Genomic DNA, 25024 nt, shown 5'->3' with positions numbered 1-25024 from the left:
GAATTAAACTCATTTCCCAATATGCTTTGTTTATTTGCTTATGTGGAGCACGGAAATCTCTGTCCGTGTCGTTTGTTTTCCAACAACTGATTGCTCCATAGCAGTAGCCAAATGTATATTTGCTGCCATCTGTCGGAAAATTTTATAATAATAAAAAAGAATTCAGGTAAATGCATTGCATCTTCACATGTAACAGTAGACTGTCTGTATGTAACCTATGCAATAACATATTCACACCTTTGTCCCATTCAGAGTTTATATACTGGTTCCTTCACCGTCTCCCTATTTCCATAAATTTATATTACTTTATGCTTTCATTAATTGTATTCTTGTATTATATAATATCTTATTTATAGAAACGTAGTGTATAGCTTACCTGGTAGGCCTACACCATGTCCAGCGTATAGCCTAGACCTTTTTCAGGCAGAAAATGTTTTGTTGCAGGACAAGCACAGGTATTAATGGACCAGGTGCACAGGTATTAATGGACCATGTTTTGTGCATGCTGGATCACTGACTTTGCCTAGCCTACGGTGACACTGAATGAAAACAGAGACATAATTAATGTTATCTTACACCTGTTGTTTACAGTGATGGTCAGTCCGTAACTAAGTAGGCCTACATTTACTCAGGTTATATCCTACTTAGTCTACTTATAAAGTTTATGCTGCTTTATATTTTAACTCCACTACTTTCACCATGGTTAAATTTACAAAACACATGGTGAATTATAACATATGCTAATTGTTAAAGATCAGAAAAATAATTCTATAATAATACTTCTATTAAACTAGCCCTACACATCTATAACGTGAAAGAGGTGCGTCGGAGGGGGACGAGTAGGTCAAAAGTTGCAAAGAAACTCCCTTACACACTGGCAATGTAATAGCTGGCAACGTTTCGGGTCTAGTAAACATTGCCAGCTATTTATTTCTGCAAGTTAGACATTGTTTGGGAGTTTCTTGGCAAATTTTTAAAGATGAAATTACCACAAACAGTATATGATTAGCATGCATTAATGCATTTATCAACAATCCAGAAATGTAGTATACTACTTCTAATAGTACCTATAATACTTTAACTAGCCTACATTTAGCTGATAACAGTTCTCTACTTTTAATCAAGTCATATTTTAAATACAATATGTGTACTTGTAAGAAGTTCTTTAGTGTGGTATTGCTACTTTTACTAAAGCTGAAGGATTGGAGTTCTTTACACACCACTGCTTTTACACTGTGACATGTTTCCCGCTGTATTGGTGTACAGTATATTATATATAGCAAGACAGTAATGAATCCTGACTTTTCCAGGCTACACCTGGGGCACAGAGCATGTTTCATGTATGGATACTTGTTTTTTCCCCTTGTAACTGTGAACACTGGTTTAATTTGGTTGTAAACATGTCTTTCTGCCTGTGAACACATTTTACTCATGTAGTTACAAAATGTTACAATAAGTATCTTAACTGTCAAAAATAATTTGCTGTTATTTCACATAAACCGTTTTTGATTTGTCTTGGTGTAAATGTTCGTTTTTTCCCATCCTTCTGTTTATAGCGTGTTAACTTTTTTATATAATTGACCCCACTTCTGTGACGAATGTGCGTCACTTTGTAACACGTTATAATGCTCGCCTAGCTGCTAGCGTGGCACGCCCTCATACTCTGCTTCTGACTGGCTTGTAGTCCTTACCTGGCTACTGCGCATGTGCGACTCCCAACAAAGATGGAACAGAAGTGAGATGCCTCACTCTGTAGCTAAAACAGAGAGCTCAACACACAGGGTGAAAAGAGGAGCTGCAGCAATGTGCAGTACAACAAGAATATGGTGTTTTTTGAAAATGAAACCATGTAAACCTATTCTAATGTAAGCTCTAAATACAATTATGAACCTGAAAATGATCATAATATGAGCACTTTAAGTGATTTTCTGGATCTGTACAGACCAATCACAGACTTTCAGTGATTTGAGTATTTATATGTTATTCATAAATTGTAAGCTGCATAATCAAAATCTTGCAAAATTTAATAAAAAATAATCTTATCACATCAGTTCAAATTAGATAATAGGATTCATGATATATAATTTAGTGAAAATATACAGTATATTAGATGTATATACAACATAAAGTGACTATTCATAATATATAATATAATAATATTCAGAGTAAGGATAAACATGCAAGAATCCACAAATTTATGATTTGATATAAGATGTAACAGATACCAGAAACGTGTTGAAAAAGGTATAGATCGTTATGCTCACACAATCAGCATAATGAATTTAGGGATAGATAGAAATAAATCCAGAAAGGCTTTCTGTCATTTACAGTAATGTGGACAGCAGCATTTTAGGATTGCATTTGGATTATTGGCTTTGAAGTCTCTCCAAATCCTGTACATCATAGACTGATCTTTTCCCACCAACCTAAGCTTTAGCAAGGTGCAAGGTAAGCCAATCAGTTTTTATCTACTTGCTATGTCACTAAGGTTTCACTATTTGTAGCAGCAGGGTAGCAGAGTTTAAGTGTGATGAACTCACTCATGACACAAATACAAAATTGGTTTAAATGTATTCACAACAATAGACATGCATGTCATTAATCAAATACATATTAGACACGTTGAGAATCTGGTCAAGTGGACAGTTGGACAGGTCTTTCCTAATGACAATATGTGCATTAACAGACTATAATATAGAATAGACTAGAATATATTGTGGATCATCGTATCTCAACAGTCCAGCAGAAGGCAATAGTGATGTGGCTTTAATATGAGTTTTTGTTGAGGAGTGGGTGCTCTACTTTCATACCTGTACTGTAATAAGATTAGTCTAATCCAAGAGGAGTCAAGAATAGCCCAACAACGAACCCCCCCCGACCCCAGAGCTGCAGACCAGAGGAACCTCTTCATGGAGATAATTACAAAGCACACGATCTCTGCTACTTTTCAACACATTCTTGAGGTTAATTTATTCACATGCTTGATCTGTCATCCTGTTGAGATAGGTGGCATTCCACACAGGAGCGCACAGGATCCTGTGGGTTTCTTGTGTTGCCACATCCGCTAAACAGGGATAATCCGAGACGAATCAAGTCAAGTGAGGCCACAGGATTGACTTTCCACAGAGCTGGAGAGGGAAAGACAACATCAGAGCTGTGGAGATTGATGTTAGAAATGTTGGCAACTGCAGGTGTGAACCATTTGTGTTTGAAAATGGTGAATACAAGCATCTCGTCTTACTTACTACAGGTAAATCCGTTTTTTTTTTCTTCTTCAAATTAAATTTATTTTAGTCCATTTTGTTGTATTCTATGTTAGATTGGTCTTACCTTGTTAGCTAATTTAAAGTTGATTATTTTGCACATTGATTGGTCTTGAAGAGTGATAATGAATGTTGTACTGCGATGAGCTACTATGGTCAAACTACCGGCTAAGAGTAGCAGTTTGCTAATCCTTTAAAATGGATTATGTCTGCTTTACATTTGACTGAATATGATTTATGATGTCGATATTTGATCAAAATGTGTATTTGTAAGTGGTTCTCTCTAACTTGTCTTATCATGTAATGACATTTGAGAGATCTTTGTTCGGTTAATGTGTTTTTAGCTTGTGGACATGGTATGTCTTTATATTTGTTCTGGTTAAGATCAGGGACAATGTTTTTGTGTTGGCTGGACAATAAAGTTGATTCTATTCTATCTATAAAACATATGAATCACAAAGACTTTTACAGTCCAAAAAACAAAACAAAAACCCGAGATTTGGTTATTTATGAGATTAAGATGCCTTTTCTTGACTCTGTTAGGAAACTGCTTATAGAACAGTATTTCAGGCTTAAGGTAAGGCTCCACAGCACAAATAGTTTACAGAATGCATATGATAAAGTGTATAATAGAGTGTAACAAGGTATATATATGTCTGTCCAGGCTCTGCTATGACTGTGGATGCGAGTCTAAGTGACTGTTCATATGGCACTCCATGCAAAGACAAGCGGTGGAGCTCTGATGGAATTCAGTAAGTAAGGATGATAGTTGGTCATGAATGAAATGTATCTGTCAGCGATTAAAGAATGACTACATAAAAATGCAATTCTAATGCACCACTGGCTGTTTTCATTGTAATGCCCTGATGACAGACTTGCTATGCCTGATATAGTGCTGACACAGCGCTGTGGAAATCTGGCAATGTGAAACTATGCAATGCCAGACGAGGATTAGATACCTCTAAGTGAGCACATTACCACTAATGATCTTAAACATTTAGGCCTACATTTGGTGTTGCTCTAGTTTCTAAGGATATTAAAACTTTGTATTGGATTTTAATAGTGGTTTAGTCAGCTGAGAAACCACTCATCTAATAGTTTCATGGTATATTTTGACAAAGGAAATGAAATACAATGCATGTCACTTATATTACTAATAATTTTAGATTAAAGGGGTGATAGAATGCAAAACCAATTTTACCATACCATAGTCATAGTTGAATAACGACAGTTCGGTGGGTAAATAAGACATACATAGAAGCTCAAAATCCCATTGACACCCCTTTGCTATGAAAATCTCATATTTTGAAACTGCCGCTGAAAATGGGCGAATCTCAACAAAGCTGGAAGTTGACGTCAACCTCCCAAGACCTGTACCTTTGTCACGCCCATGGGTGTATTAAGAGAACGGTCACGCCCCAACATTTGCATAGGCTACACAACTGACCTGAGATCAGGTAGTCTTCTGAATCTAGGTCACGCAGATCTTTGCTATTCCATTACAAAATTCACTTCTGAAACCTTTTTATGCGAGAAATCAACTATGTAAAGCTCAAATATGGGCCGTTTTACGAAAATGGATGGCTAATTGCAAATTTTGTTTGACTGTGTGTCGGAGTTCAGCGGCCGGTGCTGCCTGGGTTGCTGCCTCGCTGCCTGGCCTGCTTTCCTTCACAGACCCCGGCCTGCTGTGAGCTTGATTGAACTCCGTTACGGCTGGCAGCCCACAGCACTCCATACCCGCCGCTGCTCTGACAGAGCTCCAGGGCCTGCAACTCCTCTCTTCCTGCTAAATGCCCCGTGTATGTGAGTGAGAGCACGGTCAGCGAGCTTGTTACGCCAGCAATCGCTTACCACAGGTTCCAGTTAATCTTTTAATGTGTGTAATTATAATGTGTTGAGTTATTTAAACAAACGATTGGGGAAACAAACGATTGGGGAAATAAACGCTTGTCCGCGAGTCTCATTGATAGAGCCTGCGGCTGGATGTAGCTCTATCAATGAGAGCTAGCTAGCCTCCTCTTAGAATTCCTCTGAAATTCACAAATATTCATTAACTTGAAATCGGACACCGTTGTTAGCTTTATAAGACATTTAGGTAGATGTTGTATAAGTGGCGTGACGAAATTCAAACTGTAAATATACTCGAATTGCACCGAAAATGAAGCTAACTATACGTGATTTGTAGCTACACATAGCTAGGATTGAAGGGACAGTCGCAGCTAACGAAACCCCTAATCTTCACAAATATTCATTAACTTGAAATCGGACACCGTTGTTAGCTTTATAAGACATTTAGGTAGATGTTGTATAAGTGGCGTGACGAAATTCAAACTGTAAATATAGCGCGGGTATGGAGTGCTGTGGGCTGCCAGCCGTGACAGAGCTCTATCTACCTCACAGCAGGCCGGGGTCTGTGAAGGAAGGCAGGCCGGGCGGCGAGGCAGCACCGGCCGCGAGGCAGCAACACAGGCAGCACCGGCCGCTGAACTCCGACACACAGTCTTACCAAATTTGCAATTAGCCATCAGTTTTCGTAAAACGGCCCATATTTGAGCTTTATATAGTTGATTTCTCGCTTAAAAAAGTCTCAGAAGTGAATTTAATAACGAAATAGCCCGACAAACAATGTATAACTTTGCAGTGTCTGAAATATGAGACCTGCTGTGGAGTCTCCCATGTGTTTCTATGTAGTTTGCTCAAACCAATCAGCGCGCAGCTCATTCTAAATATTCATGAGCATACCATATTTGGAAGAAAAGCTCTTGTTCCAAATAGAGCCATATTCACAGGGTAGTTAAGGGCCTAATAAAATAGCATTCGGGCAATTTTCAGCCCAACCAATGTTACATACCCCATTAGGAGACCTTAAGGAACAGTGTAAAATACCCTATATTATCATTCTATCCCCCCTTTAAAGTTTTGTGTGATATCAGATTTTTCTTCTTTTCTTTCCCCCTATAATAACTCCAGTCAGAGCCCCCAGGGCGAAGTACACAATAGTAGGAGAAGCTATACGTTATGTTATTCCTGAACATATGCAATGCTCAATCGGCTGTGGAGGTCAAGCCTGCAAGTATGACAACCCAAGTTACTGGAGTGATAACCAACAGGCCATAAAAGGCCTCTACTCATCCTGGTACATATGCTCATTCTACTTTGGCAGTTGTGATAGTACAACAAAGCATAACAGTTTTCCAAATATTCTATTCCATTTCAGTGTCAGTATCTATATATCCCACTAACTGTTCTCCATTGTTTCAGGGTTTCTGATTATTTTCTCGCTATGTCCAGACCCTCAACAGAAATCATTGAGAAGTATAACATCATTGATCAATTCAAAAGGTATACACAACTTTCTTTTTTTCAGCAGCTTCCTGACTAAGAACACACAGCACCTGAGGAGACGAGAATAATATTGTTGTTCATATCTCTGTTTGTGTGTGTGTGTCTGTGTCAAGGAATGGTATTAAAACAGTGATCAACCTACAGATACCTGGTGAACATGCCAGCTGCGGAAACCCTCTGGAGCCAGAGAGCGGCTTCTCATACCGCCCAGAGGTCTTCATGGAAAACAACAGTAAGTGCTTTACATAATAAGTGTTGATAAATCTGTATTGTTGCTCAGGTTGACTGAAAACATCTTACCATTTCAGTTTATTTCTACAATTTTGGCTGGAGTGACTATGGAGTGGCCAACCTTACCACTGTGCTAGACATGGTGAAAGTCATGGCCTTCGCACTGCAGGAGGGAAAGATAGCAATCCACTGTCACGCTGGTCTGGGCAGAACAGGTAGATTTGGAAGGAATGTTGTATGAAGTATCAGGACAGCCTGGTCTTTCATCTGTATAATCTGACATACAATGACGAGTTTCCCCTTCTACCCTGCAGGTGTGCTGTTAGCATGCTTCTTGGCCTATGCTACCAGGATGACTCCTAACCAGGCTATTTTATATGTACGTGCTAAACGCCCCAATTCCATCCAGACCCGAGGTCAGCTGCGTTGTGTGAGACATTTTGTCCAGTTCCTTGCACCTTTGAGGAGTGTGTTTTCCTGTGCTGAGCCACGATTCAACCCAGTCACCCTGTCCCAGTACCTGAACCGCCAGAGACACATATTGCATGGCAATGAGAGGAAGGAGCTGAGGCACCTCCCAAAGATTGTCCAGCTCGTGTCTAGGCTGCTGTTGGACATTGCAGAGAATCGACAGGTGATTGAGGAAGACATTCTTGAAGCCCCTGATATTGATGACATAGAGATGACTCTCAGCATCATTGAGAAGATGGGCCCTGAGTTATTAACAAAGGAGCCCCGCTTGCCAGGTGCGCCCACATTACCCAGACATTTCCACGAGCCACCAATCTTCTACCATCGCAAAAGTCTGAGCTACAGCGAGTCCGACCTGAGACGATTGGGCTCACAGCTCAACCTCCTCACACAACCTCCGGGCTCCATGTCACAGAGTAGTATTGAGATGTCTCTTTCCCCATTTGAGGCCACTTCTGGCGTTTCACACAGTCTAACAGGCTCACTCTGGCAAATCAAGAATGTAAAAGATGGAGCCGTTCTGCGGAAGAAAGTGAAGCGGAAAACCATTCAACGTAGTGAGTCAGTGGGAAACAATGAATCTACCAAATACATTGGCATGTTGTCCAGGTGGAAGGCAGAGCAGAGGAAAGAGTTACTAATGAATGGGACGAAGCCTCAAGACAGAGGAGTGGAGCAATCGGAGAAGTCAGAGGTGCCCTTTATTACCCTGCAGTCAGAGTTGTCCCTGGACGCCAGGAGGTTGCTCGTGGCACAGGCCCTGGCAGTGGACCTTTTTCTTGATGGAGAAGAAGAGCACAAAAACTATGTCTTGGCCTGGCAGGTAACTGAGCCATACCAGTGATATGGTGGTATTTTTAGAAATGGAGGGCATGCATGTAGAAATGCAACAACCACTTGAATTTGCAAAGACTAAAGTTATGCTAAAATATCAGTTATGTCAGCTATTAGCTGCTCATGACAGCCTACATTCACAGCCCCAACAAAGGCATTATTGTATGCTCACTACTCTAAATGTTGTCAACTCAAAATTTTGACAAAGTGACCATTCCAAATTAAAAGTAAAGGACAACAACCCAACCCCAAACAAATTGATCTATAATGATCTGACTGGTACATTACATACATACAAATGTCAGTTTTTATAATAATTTGTGCTATAACTTTGATAGCATCACAAAAGACCCCCCCATGTCTAGAACAATTTCAAAGATGCTATAATGATGTGAAAATTCTACACATTGCTGCTATGGCGGAACAGGCACAGTACATACAGGCAGACAGGGTCTAAAACGACTGCCGAATGTGTGCAGGCAGAAATGAACCAAGGCGGTGGCTGGGAAAGGCTGTGTATGGAGCGGGATCCCTTTATCCTCACTGGGCTCATGTGGGCATGGCTTGAGCAGCTTAAAGAGCCAGTCATCTCCATCCAGGAAGCCAAAGCCTTCAACGCCAACAACACTGATGCTCAAACTGTCCTCAACACACTTGACCAGGTCAGTGCGTACTATGTGCTGTTTCACATTTGAAACAACAACATTACTACAATGAATTGCCTGCACTATGAAGCTCCCGAATATAATTTTTGTTTTGTTTTGTTTAACCCTCATTTTCATCCCCTTTCCAGGCCTCTAAACAAACATTAACATGCATACTAAATTGTATGGCTCATATGATGGAAATACCAGAAGAGGTTGAAAATGCTTTCCTGAATCGTTCAATCAAAGCTTTTACCTGGGTAAGAAAATCAATACACCTAATTATTGGGATTCATTTCAACAATTTAATTAATTTCCTTGTCATTGGTTTCGTTTCAACAACTTGAGGGTTGTTTGCCTTTGAACAGATCAAAAATAACTCAGAGGATGGAAGCAAAGTGTACGAATCCATGACTACAGCCCTACGATGTGTCCTTGAGGACATGAGATCTAGGGTCATCGAAGCAGATGAGCCGCCAACGTCTCCCTTCTCTTTAACATAGGTACTACCAGTCATGCATATGTGGTGCACTGTCTGGACCTCTATGTGGAGGCATGAAAGAAAAAAATATGCTTTTGTGCCTTGTGGGCAAATTGTTTCAAATATAATAACTTTTCCAAGAGTTTGTCAATTTGAGCTAAATATAAAAATGTATCACCGTACATTTTGTCATTAGATTATTTTGTCAGAGATTATTGTCACTGATACATAACTATAATATGTCTCAGTATTTTCTTCTGTAGTGACATATTGAAGCAGGTGACAGGTGACGAAAGAATATTTAGTAAACATTATGCCTTAAGACTGGTCATATTCAACAGTGACATACCTCAGCTCCAAAAGTGTAGTCAATGAACATTATCCTTACACCTTTACAAACTTATTTTTTCTTAACAAGCACGTTTATCACACAGTGTATCAACGGAGGATTTCTCATCTGTAATAAATGTTATATTCTGGTTTGTGTAAACATAGACTTCCCATCCTAATGTCTGCATACAGTATATGATGACAAGTTCATAATTAAAGCAAATAGTCCTCCTTCTGGAGGGTTGTGCACACTCTTTGTAGGCACCTTTTTTTGGAGCAGCGACGCTCATGAGGTGAAAGAATACGCTTTTAAGACATCTTTCCCGTCCATCCCTTCTGCTGAGGCCACGATGCTGGAGTAGTCACAAGCAACATGGGTGAACCCTCTAGAAAACAGAGCACAGAGCATAACGTAACAAGATTAGGAAATTACTGCAGATGCAACATGAAGAATCAGAGAAAATACCTGTATTCAGGCTGTTGCATTACTAGGATACAGGCTGTTGTTGATACAGCAGACCACTAAAGCATACAGCATACTGTACCTGGACATTGTGTGAGAGCCTCCCAGTAAGTGGTATCGGCTCTCCAGGGTCAACCTCTGGTCTCTGTCATTTCTCCATGTCAACACTCGTAAGGAGAGGTCCTGAGATGCTGTCACCACACGAAAGCTGTCCTGTAATTGTGAAGAAACTTATACTTGGCTCTCTACACAGAGGATATATTGTACTGTATCCCAAACAAAAAGTTACAACAGGTGAAGGGATATTTCTTTGAATTCTAAATGAGGAAAACAACCTACCACAGATATAGAAGAAATAGGCATAGTATGATCTTTAAAGCTAGCAAGCAGGGCTCCTTTCAAAGAGTAGACCCATAGCTCCTGACCAGCTGCCAACACTAAGCAGTTGCTGTCCTTGGCCTCGAGAAGGATGTGTGAGGAACTGGTGTTCAATGTCAAGGGGAAGGACTCCACCTGCTGGACTACGATGAGAAGACATTCAAAATGATATCGGCACAAGCCAAAAACAACATTTAGGGGGAAAAATCTTTTAAATTCTCAAACTGAAGATTTCAGGATTAATTCTGAGATATTCAGTTGTAATATCAATTTTTTGGGTTACCCACTTTCACTCAACCTGTTTAACTTGCATATATGTCAATTTGTTTTTACGTGCATTTCCCAGAATGACATTTACTAATATTAAATTCCACAGAAGCTGTGTTAGATGTCTTACAGCGTTGGCATGCCAGTCATCCAGGGAATAAGCAAAATACACCATAAAATGATTCACCAACTGACTGCAATTTTCTGATGGCTTATACAAGATTCAGTACCACATGTCAAAGTCATTCTGCACATCTCAGTCCTCACCCTGGATCTCTGACTTGTACTTAGTTTTTTTAATGCTGACATCGAAGACAGTGAGGGCTTTGTTGTTTGGGCGCTGGTTATGGTGGATGATGGCCAGTCTGGCAGGCTGGGTGGGTATGAAGACAGCAGCCTGGCAGCCGGAGACCGGCACAGATTGGCACAGAGGATCTTCGCCCTCAGACGGTGAGTTCAAACTCTCAGTGTAAATCACCTGCCAACAAACCAAACATAAATCTACAAAATGTGTATGTAATGTTTTACTGTTCTTATTGACATGGACACCTATTTTCCCACTGTGTCATTGTTAATGCGGTAAAAGAAAACAGATGAGAACAGACCAATAAAGTCAGGCTGTCAAAGACAACAAGAAATACCTTTGGACTTAAATCATCATTGTCCTTGGTTCCAGCAGTGATCCATTTCTTGTCAGGTGAAACTAGGAGTGTGTTGACTTTAAATGTGTCACACACCATGACACTGGACTTTTGAGTCAAAGCTGGATCAGCTAGTGTACACACAGATCCCTGACTGGTTCCAACCTGGAAGAGAATATATTGACTTATTACTGCTTTTGTCCCGATTTGATTCTTTCACAAAAACAAAAGTTGAATAATACACTTCTAGAGACAATATATCATGAGACATTTCTAAAAACTAATTGTTTTCTAACAATAATGCACATCACATGTCAGTCTGACATTTATTTCATTTGTAAATAAGAACATAATACAGATTTTCTGCTTTTGCTCTGTTTAGCTGGAAACGGATATGAAACACAAAATATTTAGGTCAATCATTGGTTTAAAAAAAGAAGGAAAATAATTCTAGGGAAAAGAATCGATTCTAAAATGGTCATCAAAAAAATCACGATACATACGATTTCCGATTTTTTCCCACCCCTACTACTTACTCCGATTTACAAGCCCAGAAATTCTGAAGTTACTTACAGTCAGAAACCAATTGTTGTTGATATTGTACTGTAGTATTGTACAGTGTGGAGATGCAGTAGTAAAGGAGGCCAACTCCTGGCCGGTCTGACCCTGCCAGGTCTTGATGAGGCCTGTGGAGTCTGCTGTGATCACAACGTCTTGCTTTTCATCACTTACAATCACTGTCAAAGGACTCTGCACAGGACTGCACCACAGGAGTTCACCCTGAGAGAAAAAAAGGAGCAACATCAGGTGTCTTAGTGAGGGAATTTATTCTAGTGAATTGCAATTTTCGACCAAGAAGAGGGAACTGTCAGAGTTTCAGTAATGTTTAGCTGGAATGAAACCTCATACACCTGGCTTGCAGTACATATGACTTATAGCCTAGTATAGATGAAAGGTCTGAATGCAGCATGATGCCTGCATTCGGACAATGTCACTTTCGCATCTGGCATTACCTTGTGGCATCGCGGATCGAAGAAAAACTACTTGTAAATGAATTGTGGTTAATGTAGGTTTTAGATATGGGCAGCATTAAAGTGGACTTGTACATGTTTTCTGAGGCATGATCTATAATTTCTGTATGAAAGTCATATAATCAATTTAGGACAGATGAAAAACAAGCCTAATCAAAAGCATACAGATAAATATACAGAAACTTGGATTAAGTAGATACCTCTGTAACTCTGTGCCTCCAAACATGACAACATTTTTGCATTGGTACAAATACTTTAACATGGTAATACTGAGAATGCAGGATGATATGCCGAAGGTGTTGGCACTGACATTTTGGATGTCCCATGCTCGGACTGTTCCATCAGTAGAGGCGCTGCACACTGTGGCACTGCTGCTCCAGATGTCAGGATGCTGAGCTGAATTCCCCTGCAGGTACACCAACCCCACCACCTTGCCTTATGGACAGTATGCCAGATGTAAAAAATTGATGAGAGACATTATGAAGTCATGCAAAGGAGATCCGAGAGAGAGAGAGAGAGAGAGAGAGAGAGAGAGAGAGAGAGAGACGGCGTAGCCTACCTGTGTGTCCTCTGAGGCTTTTGCAGGTGTAACCTCCTGACCTCCCTTCCGTCATCTTCATCTCTAAACGGCAACGTCGCAGGTAGTATCTCTTCCATGAGTGATTCCCGTGTTCACTCCCCAAAACAGCAAGGTTACAGAAGCCCCAGCTCTGCAGACACATCCTCCTGAGGGGAGCACACAATTGAATGCGTAGAAATGTTTCGATTTGAAATGTTATTCCCAGATGCATCTACTTTAACTTTCATAAACAAACAAGCTTAATTATTTAGACAATAAATTAAAAGTTATATTGCACAGCTACTTCCGCAAGTTGGACACTTACCTTACACACACAGGAGGCACTTATTAAATCTTCCTCGGGCAAGAATGTAAAAATATGAATAAGGCAATCACCGATCAAGTGCTGGGGATGAAGATCCATACTGACATCAATAATATTGCAGCTCCTCGCCAACTGTACGTCAAAGGAAAAGCTACATTTGGGGTTGCTACGGAAAGAATAAAGGGACAAGAGAGAGTGGTTTGTTTAGGTTTTAGCCTGCAATGTCTTTACTGCGCCACCAGATGTCGTCACTATAAAGGTAGGTGATCCAGGGAAATGTCCAATACGCAATATGCACTACAGGTAGCGCGCATCTGATGCGTTATTAAACTAAGAAGTCGATGGAATTCTACTTTTGAATAAAAAACAACTAAAGTAAATACATGCATGTATTAAATGTGTGATTTACACCACATGTTACCTGAGTGGAGATAGTATAACTCCGTCTATTTTTGAGGTAAAAATAAATAAATAAAAGTCAATGCTTCTAACTTGTTTTGTTTTAATATTGTTTCTCTGCAGCGTTTTGTTATGCTTACTTTTGGCAAGTGAGTAATATCTGCGTAAAAATAAGCATATGTCCATATTACGTTGAACCCTGATCCACTTATAGTAACCAAATAAAACGCCATCCCAATCAGTCAAGGTGAATTCACTGCAGAGGAGTGTGTGTGAGTGTGTGTGTGTGTGTGTGTGTGTGTGTGTGTGTGTGTGTGTGTGTGTGTGTGTGTGTGTGTGTGTGTGTGTGTGTGTGTGTGTGTGTGTGTGCGATTCAGCCCTGGCGGGATTCTTCAGCAGGGCCCCATGTCTCCTGTGAACACGCCCCAGATAGATGAGCCAGATATATAGCCAAGACCTGCGGGTAGCAGAGGAACTGTGAGAAAGAGATAATCGCACTTGCTCACCTCACCAAGAGTTACCTGTGACACCCTCGCAATGACAAGAGGGCCCAGCGAAAGGGGGCCACATAAAGGGAATTTGGATGATACACTAGCCGTCAATTTGTAAAAAGTTTTTCCCGACCGTCTACTGTTTTTTTAAATGCTTTTCGTCATTTTGGAGTTCCTTTGGAGTTACCTGGGCTGTGATCGATCGGAGAATAAGCGAACCGAGTTATTCATCAGCTCTTCGGATCGTTGCATGAAACTGAGTGCGGGGCCGCAATGAGTCGGAGAACAAGACGCTGGATTTTAAGAGTTTTACTTTGTCTGGGAATTGTTTATTTAAAAATTGGGTGAGCTGCGCTTATTTGACTTCACATTAGTTTGTTATTCTCAAACACGAAATACTTTAAAATTGTATCTGTTGTTTGTCCTTCAAAAGCGCCTACTGTATCCCATATGTGCTCAATAGCAGGCAGGTGATTTTACGTAGGCTACGGAAGAAAAACAAATTAAGAGAAGAGTTCAGTTAGACTCGTGGCAACTGCGTCCTTATCACTCATGGCATTATTTTATGATAAAGGCTGGTCAAAAAAATCATACCGGTATAATCATTTAAAAATATCTACAACCTTAATGCTGTCTTTAACGTATATAATTAGTGCTGCATTTTAGCTCTGACATGTTATAGAATCTCTTATAAACTGGAAAAAAATATTTTTTGATGACAATTCTGTTAAAATACAAATGTAAAAAGGTGACGCCAAATCCTCCAGCATCGAGCAGTCTATTTTCCAGGATATATTAAATATTTGAATTATGACCATGAGCTACTATTTAATAAACCAAACATGCATTTTATTTAAAAATGTTATGTAAACTCTTTAGGATGAAAAATAAACTCAAACTAACAGCCAAACATATTCAAAATGGAAAATGCATGGTCGATGGCCACCTTTTCTCAGTAATATCCATCTTCCATTCACAGTGGCTTCTCGTCGGTGGTGGCCCTAGGTGCGAGCATAATCTGTAACAAGATCCCCGGTTTGGCCCCCAGACAACGGATTATCTGCCAGAGTCGCCCCGATGCCATTATCGTCATCGGAGAGGGAGCCCAAATGGGCATCAACGAGTGTCAGTTTCAGTTCAAAAACGGGCGCTGGAACTGCTCTGCGCTTGGAGAGAGGACAGTCTTCGGAAAAGAGTTGAAAGTGGGTATGTTGCTGTCTGTTAACGTTTGTTTACAGTTTGAAACGTTTCCCCCCCCAGCAGTAAACACAATGTATTAATCACCTTGCACAATGGGTATTCATGCGCGTTGTGCGTAAAATGCGCACATATCTCTGGCACTTTTATGATTTCCCTCAACAATGGTTGATATTCACAAAACGCAGGGCAAAACAGATTTTCCTTATTTAGGGGTATCAAAAAGTTATATTATTACCTGATGCCTTGGAAAAATAAAAATAAATTACCTTGACATGCATCCTTTTCCTCATTTTACAAAATATAATCTAAAAGATGGTGCTCTTAAATCCAGCCAACACCTGCACCAGAATGTCATCTGTCCTGAATTATTGCATTCAAAGTATAAGGAGTATCCCATAAGGAGTCAGTGTCATTTGCTCTAGACTATTCATTGAGAAGGGCTTTTCTATAAAAGGTATCTGAAGCCAGCACTGTAACAAAGCTCTTGTGACTGTTGGCAGCCTTTCTTTTCAGCCCAGCAGAGTCTCTGGAGACACATTTTCTCTGTTCTTTATCCTGTCTAGTGATGGGTGCTGTGGCTCTCACTGTAAGGCCGTAGATCTTACCACGGGTATAAGTTACAATGGGGCAAAGCCAAGAGGAAAGTAAGACCTGAAAGTACTAAATTAGAGAAACAAATGAGTTCAAATCAATATTCCTCTCGAGAACGGATGAACTGCAAGGGATGCTGTAATTATGGCTGGAGTTTTGTGGCTTGTTTGTTGGCTACTATGAACTGATAAAGTGGATTAAAGACGGTTGGATATCCAGGATACCAATAACAGGAAGACCTAACAAGGTTTAATTATATTTTGTCTAATGATGCCTTTATGGCTACAGTCAATGTTGGAAGTTGATAACAGATGATGCTTTATAAAACTATTTAGATAAAAACCTTAAAATAATTGTAATTTATTTTTAGTGATGTAAGAACTATTGTTAAACAAAGAATCCAAATACCCCTTTGTGTAATGGTCAGTAGCTTGGACCAGCTGTTTGAGGCCATCTTGCCTGCTGCTGTTGGAAAGAAAGGATTATCTCTTCATGCTGTTGAAATGAAAACAGTTTGACAATTTTTGAATGAGTGGTTTTAGCTCATCAAGAGTCTTGGTTTGTGTTTCCAAGACAGGAGTTTAAGTCTACGGCTTGGACAGCCATACCAAATAGATTGGTTTCACTGATCAGAAGGCCAATGGTTGTAAATTAATGCCATTGTTGATGCCCAGGCTGAGTGGAGCTATAGAGCGCGCAATTGTTCTTAAAGCGAAGGAGCGAATGACCCGTGAGCTGACATAATCCTTACTGGTAATGCAAGGTGTATCAGCTTTGAGCCATTTTAGGCCTCAACTGTGTTTGCACTTGAACTTTGTAGTTACACTAAGCTGTAGGAGATGAGGTCCATATAAAGAGGCTGGATACTGAGAGGTGCATGACTCTGTAGAGATGAAAGAGAAACAAACATGGCAGAAGAACAGTGAACTGGCACTTCTAGTTCAATTTAAACAGGAGTTTGAATTTTTTGTCCACTCTCTTTTTTTATATCTTCCATCTCTCATTGGAAGGTAAGGAAAAATTCATATCATCTCTTTGCGGTGAACTCACGCACTCAGAACTGCAGAGGAAAAATTAACAACGGTGCAGTCAGAACTGACTGACACACCTTCTTTTTTGGCACGAAGCCCATTAAGTCTATAAAAACGTCCACATAATTGATGCCTCAATATCAGTTTTTTTTTTCAATGGCAAGGGCACCCATCCAAGATGTTTATCAAAAAACAAGGCAGCTTACATAGTGAACCGGGTGGCAGGAGGAAACACGAACAAGGTATGTTTGTTTTGAACAAACAGAGACAAGAGGAGTTTATTTACACATAGATATGATGGATGTTATAACCAGGAGTTTCCTGTTTGCATGATAATGAATCTCAGATCTGAATATAAAAACATACTTCTCGTTTATTATGTTTATGAATATTACATCATGGGCTGTTTTTACATTGTTTTAGAAGGGGAAAGTATTCCTTTGTTTGCATTAAGATATATTAGACTCTCGCTTATTATTCGACTGGAGAACTTTGCTTCAGGATTTGTCTATATGAATCCTGTCAGATTAACCTTTAGTTATTCGTCGATATTTCCGTGTGCGTGTAAATGATTTGTTAGCTGGACTCAGGTGAGATAACGGCAGGATGAAGATTCTGATGTCAGTGCCTTATGAGTTTACACAGAATGTGACAGTTTCTGAGTGGATCAATAGCCCTTCCTTTCCGACAACCCTCTTATTCATACTGCTTTGTTGACTATACTGCCAGTGTTCATTTTGGTTCATGGGCAGGACGGTTTCCAGGTCAGGTTTCAAAACACTGTAGCCCTTGAGTGATATGTCAGCAAGACTGTGATGGAAGCACACATACTGTTAATGATTACTCTCCGTTTCCTATTTATTTCCTGTTATGTACTTATTGTATTTCCCTTAAACTTGAGGAGAAAGACCATGACATTCTCTAATTTCAAAAAATATCAATGTATACCTGCAACGTTTTATTCATCCCCCTCTTTTTCTGCTCCACTAGGCAGTAAAGAGGCTGCGTTCACCTACGCCATCATTGCAGCAGGGGTGGCCCACGCCATTACAGCCGCCTGTACACAGGGTAACCTGAGTGACTGTAGCTGTGATAAGGAGAAGCAGGGCTTCTACAGTAAAGACCAGGGCTGGAAGTGGGGAGGCTGCTCGGCAGACATCAGCTACGGCCTGGGCTTCTCCAAAGTATTTATCGATGCTCGGGAAGTCAAACAGAATGCAAGGACACTAATGAACCTCCATAATAACGAGGTGGGACGCAAGGTAAGTGATTAGCAATTATGTCTCCTTATTCAGCACAATGACTTTAAAGATCATAGAATTGTTCTCCAAATTTGAATTATTTAAAGGCACAAAGAAAATAACAGTAAGTGAAGACTAAAGATAATTGTAAACAGTGGTTAACAAGTCTAATGCTGGCCTCAGTAACTATTATACGTGCCATGATGTGGTGTGGGTGAACCTTGCCAAGACCGAACAAGCAGGCTGCTTTTAAGGGACTTTTAACTGGCAGGGTTTGATTACATCCCAGATCTCTGCACTGAAAACAGATTGACACTGTACAAAAAGGCATTAGCCCAAACTCCCTCCCCTCCCCATGGGATTTGCACCATTGGGACAGTATACAGTTACCTTTATGACAATCCCCACCCACAATTTCTCTAACATCATAAACCCACATCAGGTGCAATGTGCTTGTACATGTAACACAGGGGTGTTTACTGTTTGGTTATCATCATTAATTAGTATGTATCTCCGTAGCTGTATAGAAGATTTTAGTGATATGCACTTCACTTGCATACCAACTCTAATAACAGTTTCAATTCAGTCATTACGCATAAGGTCCAAATTGGATCTTCATTAAGTCAAAATCATTTTAAATATACCATGCCATTTTTTTTACTGTCAGACCATAATGCAAAAGCTACAAAGGACATTCATACAACATAAAAACGGAATGGTAGACAACGATGCGATAAGGAAAGGATGGTTTTCATGATACGTTGACCTGCTCATTCAATGGCTTTTCTGCATGCATGGCTGCAGAACACTGCAGAGTCACAAAGAGACTCCAGTAAGTCTCGAGGTTCGAGATTGAGTGGAATAATTTGCCAAACAGCTAAAGTGAGGTTGGAGTTAGAAGACTGAAGAAGCAGCTTTGCCCAAGTTAACTCATATCCTCTCTCTCTCTCTCTCTCTCTCTCTCTCTCTCTCTCTCTCTCTCTCTCTCTCTCTCTGTCTCACTGTGCCAAATAGCCTGATTCCCACAACTAACACGTCCATCCCCACAGTGGCTGAAAAGCCTCCTCGCACACAATCGTACCCAGTAGATCATTTTCTATGTGCACCATGAATTCAAATTGGCTTATCTGGACAGCTAAATTGCCTCCCAGGAAAAAGACTGTACTTGTGGATTTAAACTTAGCTATTTCGTTTCTCTTCTTTTTGCTAATAAATGGCCTCTCTGTTTTGATAGTAACCCCCTGCTCCTTTTTTATGCTAATCAAAAGCAGTGACACTGAGCAGGAGCGCTGTTCACAGCTCCCTGGTCGCAGACGTCCGGACAAAAGCTGTCACAAGTGTTGGTCACAGAACAACTGATGGATTAGCGAGTTGAAGCCAAGGGTTTTATGAAGTGGTTTGCTCAGGAAGAGGTTTTTTTTCGGTTCTTGTTCACACCACGTCTGTATTTGGGTTTTATTGTTACAGTTCACTTGCCAAGAACACGGAGGCATAAATATCTCGTCAATGGCTTTAGGAGACCATATCGCATACCAAACTCCTAACATTTTAGCAAAAGGAAATCGCAATTGACCTTGTTGCTAAAGAAAATTCCAGTTTCAGTCAATGGCACTTCTCATTGTCATCAGTTTGGGGTTTAGCAGTAATCCTAGTCACTCGGCGCCTTGTACAGTCACTCTTGACATTTATATGTTGTGTGTGGTAACTACACACACAGAGGCTGAAATCTGATACATTATTTTGGCTTCTGTGTATATGGTATCACACAGCTATGTGGTGGGGCTGTATTTAATCCCCAACCATGGTGTATTTGTCAGTCACATTGTTATTAAGTTGCACATTTGTCATTTGCCTTGAAGTGCAAGAGTTGAAATGGGAATTAAGACAGTTTGAGAGACACCAGGGGTTCATTCTATGTCTGTATGTAGACATAGAATGTAGACAACTATTGTGAAAAAAAGAATATATATATATATATATATATATATATATATATATATATATATATATATATATAAACACAATAATATTTCTTTAGCAGATAAAAGCAAGACATTGTTATAGTAAACTGCATGGTAATTGGCTTTAATAATCTAGTATGGCTGTTATTAACCTATCATCAGAGTGTATCTATCACTCCTCACTGGAGTGTTTTTACAGTTGTTACCACGTTACTAAGTTGTTTTTGTGTGTCTAGGTCCTGGAGAAGAGCATGCGACTGGAATGCAAGTGTCATGGTGTCTCAGGCTCCTGCACCACCAAAACCTGCTGGACTACGCTTCCCAAGTTCCGCGAGCTCGGCTACATTCTCAAGGAGAAGTATGCCCTTGCTGTGCACGTGGAGCCAATCAAAGCCAGCCGCAACAAGCGCCCTAAATTCCTCAAGATCAAGAAGCCTTACTCTTACCGGAAGCCTATGGATACAGACTTGGTGTACATAGACAAGTCGCCTAACTACTGTGAGGCGGACCTTGTGACGGGGAGCTTGGGGACACAGGGCAGGGTGTGTAACAAGACTATGATGCAGCACATCAGCGGCTGTGACTTGATGTGCTGCGGCCGGGGATACAACACACACCAGTACTCCCGCGTCTGGCAGTGCAACTGCAAGTTCCTGTGGTGCTGCTATGTTAAATGCAACACCTGCAGTGAGAGGACAGAGGTGTACACATGCAAATGAGAATATTTATTGGATGGTGTGTCTGTGTGTGTGTGTGTGTGTGTGTGTGTGTGTGTGTGTGTGTGTGTGTGTGTGTGTGTGTGTATGATGATGTTTGTGAGCGTGTGGATTCGTGTCTTTGTGTTTTCATGGACAAACTGGAACGGTTAAACTTTACAAGAAGGCTGGTATTGCAGTCTTTTCATACATAATGAGGAACTACTGTACTGTGTATACAGTAAGATGAAGATGGGGAGTCCTGATTCTTTTGCACGCAAAGCTCTTCACCCCTCTTCTTGGACTGTTGTGTTCATTGTGTACCCTGGCATGTGGGAGCGGGTGCCCACAGTGTGAGCCAGTGAAACAACAATTTTAAGACTTTTATGCTATATGGACATTTAGCAAATGGACTTTGCCAATGCAAATGCATTATGGTGGATATGATTGCTGGGCAGGACACACTGCTGTAGTTCTCACTCTGTGCGCAGATGAAATGACACAGCCATTTGGAATATTTAACATACTGTATTTAGAGAATGAAAATAATTAATATTAATTTATTCTATAAAGAAAAAACTACTGATTTTGTCCATTATGGATCAAAAATAACTACATGTTGGGTTTTAGTTTATTAAGGCAATCAAAACTTATCCACACACTTGTTAAAACACTGGATTTGAATCTGCCTGGAATAATGTGTTTTAGAATGTTTTTCCAGATGAAACTGGATGTAGGCTACTCACATTGACCTTCTGACCCTCTCATGAGTTTGTCTTCCCTCTGTTTGCTGCTAGTCTAGAGAATCCCACTTGTTGAGGTCGAAGGCTGTGCGCTCTACTTACTGTCTTCAATGGCATTGCTTACTTCAAGCCAATTTAGCTTAACAGGACTTATTCACTGATCAAAAACACAGGCACATTTTCCACTTTTGGTAAATATTGGTTCATAGAGTATATTTTGTAAAAGCCTATTTTTATATGAATGTCTTATTTATATATTTTGCATATTCAATGTCAAGTTCTGACTCTGACACCTGTGTTAAAATCCCTGTGAAAAAAGCTGATATATGTAAGTTGGCCCCTGCTGTCTGTCACTGCCATAGTTGCATATTGTAAGTGATAGAAACTGTTTATATGTGTCTGTGTTTACTGCGTTTCATGACTACTACTGATGAAATACAGGAACAGAATAACACTAAAAATAAATGATTTTCATTATTGCTTCCTCATGCACCCAAGTCTCACTCACAGTTTTGCAAGCACATACATACTTGAACAGTTGAAATGCACTGTAAATGGCTAGATAAATATAACAAAGATATATGTATTATATAACTATATGACAATTGAAAAAAAAAGAGAAAATTGACCTTAACATTTCCTTGCCATAAACCAATGTGTTACTGGAGTTGTTGAACTTTTTTTTATGTAAATAGTACCTTAATTGCTCATTACATAGGAATCAATTAACCGTTAGAGTCATTACTTACACTTTCAAATGGACATAAATGTAAATCTTTATTAATGGTAGCTACATTGTGGTTTACATCATCATCAGGCAATAAAATAGGGATAAATATTCTCAAATATGGTAATTCAAATGGTCACCATGGAGATAAATCAGTTCTCAAAGTGCTTATCCTACAAGAACAATGTGTGCAATGCTGGGCTGCAGAAAGAGAGATGTCCTTTGAGAGGGGAAAGTTATTCAGGCTTAATTGAGGGCCCATCTTGCAGACTGGGAAGCAGTTGAATGTGTCAGAGGAGAAAAGTGTTTGTGCTCTAATGGTAGGGTACCGGAGTAATTGATGAGACTGGTTGGGCAGACTGTCACGGAGATGACTTGCTCAGTCGGGGGAGTGGGAGCTGTCAGGTGATAGATGACTCGCACATCTGCTTCATTCACTCCTGGGCCACTAGTTGCTACAACAACTCCAGCGCAGCAGAGAAAATGCAGGGCAGTCTCCAAGAGAGGCCGGCCGACGTGTCAGGAAAATGTTAACGATGCTAAAGCCCACAATCGTTACAGATTCCACTCTCATCGGCCTGGAAGTGGAGTGGGGAGACTGGCCCGAGGTGTTGACGGAAAACCTGCTCCCAATAATCTCCTGGGATTGACAAATGTAGCCTGTAAAGTTTTCACCTGTGCTGTATTTTAGAACATTCCCACATGGGCATTTTCCTTGCAAAACCTAAGAAAAAATTCTCCCACAGAAAAAACTGAGGCACATGAGAATCCAGATTTAATTTTGAGTAGATTAGCCATATCATGTGCCACAGGCAGTGATAATCTGAGAGAAAAGGGCATGAAGGGGATACAAACAGAGGCTTGTCTCTGTCAGACAAAAGCTTTCAGCTTTCATAATATTGATACAAAAGACTCGCGCATAAGAAAAGGCAGCTGCTCCAAAAGCTCTGGTTAAACCTAAACTAGGGTTTTGTGTGTAAAACGCACATCACATTATCTCATGAACAAAACACGTACATCTCAGAATCCTTTATATGTGTCCCTTATATACCTTCACTTGCGGTAATCTAACATATGAATGACAATGGCAAAACCCCAGGTTTGTGTGGATACTTTCGAATGTGGTGCTCTAAGGTTACAAGGTGCCCTTAGGTTCCACTAATGCGGATTCATCATTCACACCATCAAACCTTTGATGCTATTATTTACAGCATAACATGTCTTTTTTTTTTTAAACAAACAATGTAGTTTAGCTACTGTTCTAGTTAATCCACCTGCAGTGTTTTCCAGTCAGGTGCAAAAACACCACCACACAGAGGCCACAGTCACTTCTTCGCCATTGAGTCACAAGCACAAAATACCACCTTCTTTGATATCGCAGCCTAAGTCAGACACCCTGCAGGATCACTGAAAAGCTAATTATACTCTTAGCTATGTTTCTCCATAAACAGGACCAAGGGTTGCCAAAATGTTCAGGGGTGTAATATCCATGTTGCTGTGAAGTGGGGTTGCCTTGCCCTTTGGAGTTTTGTTTATAAGAACACACACACACACACACACACACACACACACACACACACACACACACACAAACACACACACACACACACACACACGCACACACACACATACTCACCCATCACCTGCAGTAGTTGGAAGTTGGTGGTAGCAGCAGATTTATGGTTGGTAGTCTGGCTCACTCCCTGTGTTATTACTGGAGGCCTGCCACAGCTTCCCTATCTGCTCCCATGACCCAATACATCAGGGCGGCCCAGCAGTGTGCTCCAGCCAGCAATTAATGTCAAAGCCAACAATGAGTCTTTTAACACATAGTTAAGCAAGATCCATCATGCTTTTCGTTTTATCATTAGATCGGCCTTGACTACGCTGATGATCAGATTGATAGCTGGAATCAGAATTGAACCGATGATGCAGACATTTGCTGAAACCAGTGATAGAATTCAGGATTTATTTCCAATTCATCTCATGAACCTAAACCTAATTACAATGAACAAAGGGATCATATTTCTTTATACAGTATTACCTGTTCTGTTCTTTTTTGTGTCTGCATGACATATACTCACAGAATTAAAGTTACCCATGACATAGATAGCATCTTGTGTTTACTTCCAAAGAAGACCAATATACCACCAATGAAGAAGGAAATGACTCATAATTTCACAGTGAAAGAGTTGTTAAATCAACATTTTACAGGGCCTTCATTAACGCAAGGCTCTGTGTGTGTGTGTGTGTGTGTGTGTGAACTATTCTGTTTCAACAGCTTCCAACGTTTCACTCAAACAAGTGGACAACACTAAAGACAATAATTTGAAGGAGGAGGAGGAGCGAGAAAATATGCTCTCCAGTTTTTTCTCTCCCCTTCGCTCTCTGACCATAAATCTTCTGACACATGATTATGTCAGTCATACTTTTGTTTTTCCTCTGGTTGAGACATGCACAAGCACCTGAGCGCTGCACAGTAAATTGCAGAGCACAAGGTTGTCTTTATGTGATTCCAGAGATACTGCATGGGCGCAGAGCTCAATCATGCACTCTCTTAACAGAGTGCTGTTTGAGACTCTGCGATGGAAGCCAGAGATAGCAGACAATATATCCACTCCCCACAAGAGAGAGATCCACAACTGTTTGGCACTTGCAGGGGGGGCTGTCTATCTGACT

At 40.4% G+C, this 25024-nt stretch overlaps 3 protein-coding genes across 6 annotated transcripts; 2 read left to right on the top strand and 1 right to left on the bottom strand.

Moving 5' to 3' along the window:
• Positions 1 to 2554: 2554 nt before the first annotated feature.
• fbxw12 (F-box and WD repeat domain containing 12) lies at positions 2555 to 13459 on the bottom strand. Of its 2 annotated transcripts, none has more exons than XM_039801419.1 (9): positions 12942 to 13108; positions 12693 to 12817; positions 11925 to 12131; positions 11352 to 11516; positions 10978 to 11188; positions 10405 to 10586; positions 10148 to 10278; positions 9868 to 9988; positions 2555 to 3128 (listed from the first exon to the last, which is right to left on the bottom strand). In XM_039801419.1, exons 1-8 carry the CDS (start codon positions 13102 to 13104, stop codon positions 9889 to 9891), a joined length of 1284 nt encoding a protein of 427 aa, XP_039657353.1. In that variant the 5' UTR covers positions 13105 to 13108; the 3' UTR covers positions 2555 to 3128; positions 9868 to 9888. The 2 variants fall into 2 exon arrangements, with proteins under 2 accessions (XP_039657353.1, XP_039657354.1); XM_039801420.1 differs by lacking the exon at positions 2555 to 3128 and adding an exon at positions 13232 to 13459 and having other exon boundaries at positions 9560 to 9988; positions 12942 to 13111.
• ptpdc1b (protein tyrosine phosphatase domain containing 1b) lies at positions 3124 to 9851 on the top strand. Of its 3 annotated transcripts, XM_039801416.1 has the most exons (11): positions 3124 to 3250; positions 3807 to 3840; positions 3928 to 4015; positions 6237 to 6402; positions 6528 to 6608; positions 6725 to 6843; positions 6920 to 7057; positions 7157 to 8136; positions 8627 to 8809; positions 8941 to 9051; positions 9160 to 9851. In XM_039801416.1, exons 3-11 carry the CDS (start codon positions 3970 to 3972, stop codon positions 9292 to 9294), a joined length of 1959 nt encoding a protein of 652 aa, XP_039657350.1. In that variant the 5' UTR covers positions 3124 to 3250; positions 3807 to 3840; positions 3928 to 3969; the 3' UTR covers positions 9295 to 9851. The 3 variants fall into 3 exon arrangements, with proteins under 3 accessions (XP_039657350.1, XP_039657352.1, XP_039657351.1); XM_039801418.1 differs by lacking the exon at positions 3807 to 3840; XM_039801417.1 differs by lacking the exon at positions 3124 to 3250 and having other exon boundaries at positions 3297 to 3840.
• A 683-nt stretch (positions 13460 to 14142) lies between the features above and the next one.
• Positions 14143 to 22095, top strand: LOC120558319 (protein Wnt-7a). Its single transcript, XM_039799246.1, has 4 exons — positions 14143 to 14500; positions 15136 to 15362; positions 17969 to 18240; positions 20417 to 22095. Exons 1-4 carry the CDS (start codon positions 14430 to 14432, stop codon positions 20897 to 20899), a joined length of 1053 nt encoding a protein of 350 aa, XP_039655180.1. The 5' UTR covers positions 14143 to 14429; the 3' UTR covers positions 20900 to 22095.
• Positions 22096 to 25024: the final 2929 nt, after the last annotated feature.

Source organism: Perca fluviatilis, chromosome 5, assembly GCF_010015445.1.
Source record: "Perca fluviatilis chromosome 5, GENO_Pfluv_1.0, whole genome shotgun sequence".
Taxonomy (NCBI): Eukaryota; Metazoa; Chordata; class Actinopteri; order Perciformes; family Percidae; genus Perca; species Perca fluviatilis.
This window is presented reverse-complemented; position numbering and strand designations above follow the sequence as displayed.